This window comes from Chanodichthys erythropterus, chromosome 19 (genome assembly GCF_024489055.1).
Source record: "Chanodichthys erythropterus isolate Z2021 chromosome 19, ASM2448905v1, whole genome shotgun sequence".
NCBI lineage: Eukaryota > Metazoa > Chordata > Actinopteri > Cypriniformes > Xenocyprididae > Chanodichthys > Chanodichthys erythropterus.
The window spans coordinates 11,504,657-11,512,221 of NC_090239.1; the positions used below are offsets into that span (position 1 = coordinate 11,504,657).

At 38.9% G+C, this 7,565-nt stretch overlaps 1 protein-coding gene across 1 annotated transcript in view; it reads right to left on the reverse strand.

Annotated features, from left to right (window-relative positions):
- The window catches only part of sh2d4bb (SH2 domain containing 4Bb), a 10,012-nt gene extending 3,858 nt beyond the window's left edge, over positions 1-6,154 (reverse strand). The window contains exons 1-7 of the mRNA XM_067370298.1: positions 5,992-6,154; positions 4,274-4,433; positions 3,974-4,127; positions 2,432-2,570; positions 2,025-2,334; positions 1,710-1,837; positions 183-403 (exon numbers count right to left, since the gene is read on the reverse strand). Coding sequence (XP_067226399.1) covers positions 183-403; positions 1,710-1,837; positions 2,025-2,334; positions 2,432-2,570; positions 3,974-4,127; positions 4,274-4,433; positions 5,992-6,154 — 1,275 coding nt within the window. The remainder of the gene's footprint in view (positions 1-182; positions 404-1,709; positions 1,838-2,024; positions 2,335-2,431; positions 2,571-3,973; positions 4,128-4,273; positions 4,434-5,991) is intronic.
- Between the last annotated feature and the right edge of the window lie 1,411 nt (positions 6,155-7,565).

Sequence of the window (7,565 nt, forward strand, 5' to 3'; positions counted from 1 at the left end):
GCATGACAAAATATGTTCACATTAATTTAAAAAAATATTTTACTTAAAGGAGAATTTCAAACAGTAACATTTATCATTTTAGTCCTTTACTTTCATAGACATATTGTGTTCGATTTCTTGCTAGCTAGCAATGTCTTAAATCACCTTCCAAGACTTTATCTACTCCAGGAAAGAGAGCTTACCTTATGGAAGTCAATGAGGTCAGCTAAGGTGGCGTGACGGTTCTGGTCAACACCTAGGAAGCTGTAATAATCACCCGAGGCGTCAATGAGGAAGTGCTTAAAGCCAGAGGTGGTGCGGTAGGACAGCGTGTAGCCCCAGATTCGTTCACTCACTCTGACCAAGAAACAGCCCTCTGCAGCATTCGTAAGCAAAGCCTCTGACTCCTGCCTTGATATTATTCCTGCAGAGGTAGGAGATGGGTGACAGTGAGAAAGACAGATGGAGAGCCGGAGACAGGATGAGGCAGAGTGATAGACAGGAGGATGCAGATATGGAGAGATGTTGAGTGAGAGTGCAGCTGGAAGTGCAGGTGTCTGACGCTGGCAGCACTCTTGTGTTTCCTGGTCGAATAGCGAATAGCACTCCGATTGTCGCTAATCTTATCATTGTCCAATCAGAGGCCACACACTGTGGCTCCACTAATCCTGGCACAAGCTTCCAATTATTGAGCCTCTTTCCTCTTCTCTCTGTCTCTTTCATTATTTTCTCAATTTAATCAATGTTTTCTTCATTACCACAACTGAACTCGTTCCCACTAAACTGGTGAGTCCATTTCTTAAAAAAAAAAAAATAAATAAAATAAAGTACAGCAGTGTCTGTTTTTTTTTTTTTTACGTGACTCCTGTCAGCATTGCCCCAATGCGTTTGAACTCTGTGGAGTGCAGCATAAGCGATACCCTAGCGCCGGTCAAGCGTTGTAATGTGCCACTTAAAGTTCAAACTATTTCAACTTCAAATGACCCGTTTGCCACTGACCTTTTGAAGTGCAGTCAATGGTAAACGGACAATTCTCATGATGTCTATCTTTGCAAGCTTTTGTTAGCTTTGCGCGTTTGCTTGTAATTTTTCACAGGCCTACATGATTTGGCCTCTTGAGTTTTTTCATATATCCACTACTGTTCAAAAGTTTGGGGTCGGTAAGCTTTTTTTAAAATGTCTAATATTGTAAAATATTACAATGTAATATAACTATTTATGTTTTTATATATCTTAAAATGTAATTTATTCATTGTAATTTTACACACGATCCTTCAGAATTCATTCTAATATGCTGATTTTCGGCTCCAGAAACATTTCTTGTGGGAAAAAATATGTATACCATGGCCATAAATTAACAGTTTGTTCCCATGACTTACTAATAATTCAGCAAGTTTTACTAATTCGCCCCATCATTTTAAGTAAATAGTATGCTTGATATATAATAATTTGTTCCCTCGTTTTACTAAATCATGGCCACATTGTAATAATTCATACCCTTTGTTTTAGTTAAATCAAAATGAAGGAACTATTTAGTTCAATGTGGCCACGATTTACTAAAACAAGGGAACGTATTGAGTCATGAGAACAAATACTAGTTTACTATCTTATGAAATCGCCCTTCCATTACATGTACTTTTTTTGTGTGAAGGTCAAAGCGCTGGATGATTCTTGTTGAAGCCCTGACGTGAGCTGTGAAAGGTCCTTAAAACCATTTTAGCTGTCTTTACCATGGAACCAAGGGGCGATGGTGTTACTGCTTCGCTCATAGCCCGCTCGTCTCGGTCTCTGCTCCTCTTTAAACCAGCGAATGATGGATTCGCGAGAGTTTGGCCGAGGTGGACGAATCCAAACTGGGCTGAAAGGCAGTGGATGTGTGGTTAGCCTTGTTTGTTTCACTTAATTGTGTGGCATATTGACCTAAGTGTGAGTGGTATGTTTTGTCTGGAATGTAAGTTACGCTACTCAAATTTTTGATGCATAAAAACAATATCACACTCATAAACAAATACATGAGGTATTATCATTGATTTGATTGATTTTACCATTCTGTGAGAGACTGTGTGACCGGATTGCTGTAACGACGGTGTTGTCTGCGCCTGTAATGGCCTGAAGCAAGCTGGCCAGCACTAGTTGCGGGTGAATGGCTGGCCTCAGCTGGAGGGGTCGGATGTTCAACGACCGTGACGTGCCGTCGGTTGTGACCCGATCCGTTCAGGTGTGTCTTATGGAACAGGCCGCTGAGTCCAGCCACCAGGCCCTTCTCGATAGCCCGCAGAGACTGGCGCTTGTATTCATCTCTAGCCCGTCGCGCCTTGCACTTCATCTCCTCATCCGCCGCCTTGGAGCGTCGCACTGCGGGAAGCAGAGAGAAATTTGAATAGAAATAAGCTACTTTATATTAGAGCAGCCAAACTACTCATTTTCTTTCCCATTCCGTTTGTTCTCTCACATTGTTCCTGCCATTCTTTGTCATCTCTCTCGCTCCTCTTTTCCTCCTGCTTCAGAGAGATGTACAGTTCCTTTGCTCTCCTCTCCTCCGTTTGGCGGATTTCTTCCTCGCCTCTCTTTCTCTCTTCCTCCTCACATTTCTGTGAGAAAAGGAGAAAGAATCAGCCCTAGATAACACAAAGGCACAGAAGTTTCACTGCGGCTTGCTTTAGTTTTCTCATTTCTGGTGCCATTAAGCTGGGAATATAAATGATTAATTTGGTGGACAATGTCATTAACCCAAACATCAGTGCTTTCAACTCTATTATAGATCAGGCGTACAAATGTTGGCCTTGTGTCTCAGAGATCACTATCTACATTCTGAGAGGTTGCCAACCTTTAAATAATTCATTCTCAGAACATGGAACACATAGTAATTAAGCCTAATTAACCTCAATCTTTATTATGAGACCATAATTAAAGGACTGGTTGAAGAATAAATGCAAGGACCCTTACCTATTGGATCTTTTGTCACAACTGAGCCATTGAGATCATTTTTTTTAGGGGGTTATAAATGTATTATAAAGGGTACTTTATAAGTTTTAATAATATGTGACATAAATAGAGACATACGACTATATATATATATATGTATCAACATATCAACATATTTTTCAAAAGCACTATTAATTTGAAAACCTTTTAAAGGGGACCTATAATGCCTCTTTCACAAGATGTAATATAAGTCTTTGGTGTCCCCAGAATGTGTCTGTGAAATTTCTGCTCAAAATAAACCATAGATCATTTATTACAGCATGTCAAATTTGCCCCTATTTGGGTGTGAGCAAAAACACACTGTTTTTGTGTGTCCCTTTACATGTAAATGAGCTGCTGCTCCCGGCCTGCTTTCCAGAGGAGGGCGGAGCTTTAACTGTTCGCACTACGGTTGCTCATCAACAACAAAGCTGGAGAATCTCACGCAGCCATGTGCCGTCATGTTAATCTTCTGTGCAAATCCAGCATTGAATTGACCCTCATTTGTGAAGCACTCCAGCGGAAAATGACGGCATGGCAACAACACTCTACTACAACAACTCTTCCTCTTCTCTAAACATGGCCTCACCCCCTTTGTTGCGTGTTCTCTGGGGCGGGGTTTATGTCAATTTTAGGGTTAGTGATGTCACGAACCCAGGAAGAAGCTCGTTGTAGTCCCTACCAGCCGTTTGTTGTAGTCCTTAAACAGAGAATTCTTTAAAAGAAAATATCTCCCTTTGCATTGAACTTTGAGTGTCGTAACTTTGCAGATGTTGTTTATGCTACATTACACACTAACTAAAGTTAAAAAAATTGAAATCATAATCAGCCACGCCTTTAATGAGAACAAAATTACTGAGTTTAAAAATGAGTTAGTTTTAAAACTTTAAAAATCCACTTGGCTAGAGGACACGAAGCATGATGCTTTTTCAATGCTTTTTTTTAGAACTGTGTCACCGTCTCAAAAATTGCATAAAATATTCTGTGTTTTTGTCATCTATTCAAAGGAACATACTCCATCCAAACCCACCTTCAGTTCCTCTCTAATGCGATCTTCTTCTTCTTCCTGCTTGGCTGCCTTTCTGTCATCTGTCTCCTCCTTCCATTTTTCTGCCACGAAGCGAGCCTTTTCCTTCGCCATGGCATCTCGAAACTTCTTTTCAATCTCTGCCTCCTTCACACGCCTCAGGAAATTCAGCAGAACTTGAGTGATGCGTATTCTATCCCCCTGTACTTTTATCATTATTACCCCCCTTGAATCACATCTGTCAATCTTCACCCACCCTCAGAATCCCATTGCTCCCTTGACCCTGTCCCATGGTTCTCTCACCGGAGTTCCTGTGCCTCTCGTTGGGCCTGCTTCCTGGCTCTCTTCTCCATCAGCTCTTCCACAATGTCTTCAAAGGGCTTGTCCCCCGGGGCCTCCCCCATTACCCATACCCATACCTCGCCATCTGAGCCCAGAAGCCACTGAATGCCTCTGCGGTCGCCTGGGAAGAGACACCACACGGCAAACAGTGAAATAATAGCATGAAAAAACACTTTCCAGACCCATCAGACCGAATTCAGATAAGATAAAGACAAAATAACACAGACAGCGCGACAAAGCTGGAAGAGATTATCCTACTGGGATCCTTTGTACGTTGTGGGAACATGACAACTGAACAAGATAATGTGAGAACTTTTGAAAACAAGGAGACATTAGCTGTCAGTGCACAGACACAATCTCTGACGTTCTCTGACCCAGTGAGATTGCACTTGCTAAAAAATGTAAATCTAATCCAGCTCATTTGCACCACTGCCTTAAAGTGGAAGTATATCATTTTTTAGATGTACTTTAAGTACTTTCTCCTATCCCCTTTCAACTTTCAGCTTTCAACACAGTGCTTTCTTTCAGCATCCCACAGCGACACTGGTTCTTGCGGAGTTTCAGGCGGGACTGTCTGTTTGTCAGAACAAGGGAAGATGGGCAAATCTGTTTTAAAACACTCTTTATTTTTGCAATTTAATTTGGTGATGCTAACAGAGAAAAAATTACACATTTTAACAATCTATAAAGAGATAGTTTTCTATTTCTTAGTAAAACATTTCTTAAAAACTTAACTTCAAAAAGGGCAAAATAATATGAACGCTTAAGTTAATTTATGACGATCAATTTTTTTACTTGGAAATTACTTTTATTCAGCAAAATGCATTCTTTTGAAATTTGTATAAATACTCTATAATAAAATAGAAAACATTTCTTTTAATATTTCTCAATATTACTGTTTAGTTAATGTATTAACTAATGTGAACTAACAATGAGCAATATTATTAAGCTTTATTAATGTTAGTTAATAAATATATATATATATATATATATATACCCTATGTGACAGAAATTACATAAGAGACACAACATTATGGGGAAAATGCTTATGTGATCATGTCTTAATCTAGCATTTAATAATATTTTATATGGAATTATTTCAGAATTTTGCATTACAAATGATCACAGATAACAAATGTTCGGTAACACTTTATTTTAGGGTATTTTAAGTAGTTACTTATTAGCATGCATATTACTAGAATATTGGCTGTTTATTAATGCTTATTAAGCACATATTAATGCCTTATTCTGCATGATCATATTCTACATTCTTAACCCTACCCAATACCTAAACGTAACAACAAACTTACTATTAGTAAGCAGTAAATTAGGTGTTTATTGAGGAAAAAGTCATAGTTAATGGTAAATATGTGTTTCCTGTACTAAAGTGTTACCACATGTGCAAAATACCAAATAGTACAAGAGCTTTTTTCAGAACTAAATTTCTTTTCCAATATTTGGTTTGAAAAGTGTGCTTGTTTGATCTTTCAGTTAATAAATGCCACTTTGTGTGATCATTAGATCATTAGATGCCACATACATAATACATTTTCAGATGTGGCTTAAATGTCAAAATACTTCTTAGAACCACTGTTTATTAAAAAAAAACACTCATGTTTCAATTATAGAACTCATACAGACATCATCACATAAAGGTACAAAATGAACCCTGGACTCACTCTTCTTGTTTACAGCTTGGCTGGGGTCTCTTCTCTCCCTCTCGTTCCAGTGCCGCACCTGCTCCTCCCGAATCTTATAAAAAAGGATCTGCTTCTGCTCTTCATTGAGTTCAGCCAACAGGTCAGGCTCGATATACATATCCTGAAGAATCTGCTGCATCATCCTGACAGATTGCCAAGCATATGTCCCTCTCGAAATCGTTTGACCTTTGTCTCTAGTCACTGCAGACTGTAAGTCCAACTGTCTGTCTGTCTCTTAGGATCAGTCTTCACTGCCTGAGGAAGTCCCAGGGTTTGTCCAGTGTAATGCACAGCTGATCTAAGGCTCTTTTTGAGTGTGTCATTACTACTGTAAGCCTTTTCTTTCCTTTCACCCTCCTTTTTATATACCTCTCTGTTCGACAACCGTTGAACACAAATGCATCCCTTCCTTTAATCTTGACCTGAGTATGGTCTATGTCTCTCCACTCCTGCAGTGGTGTTTTGTTCTTACGTTTAGATCCTTTATGGGGTTTAATTTCACCCTCTCCGCCCTCTATCTGTCTCCTGCAGTGACCCTACAGGCCAGGTGTGTCTGACACTACTACCTGTGTGTGACAGCTCTACATGTTTTGTTTTTCAGCTTATTTTCAGGTTAAAATATATCTACGGATGTGGATTAATTGCCTCATACAAAAATTGTTTTCTCTTAGGCTTCCCCTCTTCACAATAATTACTTAAAATAACAGATTGAAATCAGCTATATGCAAGCAATTACTCTGTGAGGTCAAATTATTAACAAACATATTATTATGAGAGAAAAAAATTGTATGTAATTATGGATTCAATATGAAAATTTAAGATTTAATTGGTATACACAGTAGGATGCATGTGCTTGTGTGAGAATGGGCATGTTATCTGACCTGTCCCTTTCTCCCTACCTTTTCATGGTGTAATCTTACATCTGCGACTCATATTGCCATAGCTCTGCAATAGCAGATGGCGTTAACCCACCCGTGCCCCCCTCTTTTAACCCTGGACATCAGGTACTCCGTGAGAAGACGATAATGCTATGACTTGCTTTTAAAGGGACGTTCGCCGTTTTCAGTTTTATTGGTTTCATTTATCTGTTCACATGCTGCTTAATGCAATCAGTTTAATTGACATCCTCATTATTTTTGTGCTTGATAAATACTGCTCTGATTGCATCTGATTATGTTGATTATTATATGTTTAAAAAATATCGCCCCCGTCAGTGGCGAGAACAGAATTCTCCAAGTAGGTGGATCTTTGTGGAATAGAGTGGACCGTTATTCTGTACTTATCAAATTATTATTTTTAAATTGTATAAACATGTTTTTAAATGAATGAACAGTCTCATACTAACACAAATACACAGATTTGAAATGCCACGTAGGAACTCAAAATGCTGAATCTTTTTGAAATGTGTTTGGAACATGGGTTTGGTTTATGATGAACTGATTTAGTTGAATAAAGGCCCGTTCACACCGAGGACGATAACTATAACGATAAAGATATAGTTCTAAAAAATCATTCTAAATACAAAAGAATGGAAGAGCCTACACCACAACTAT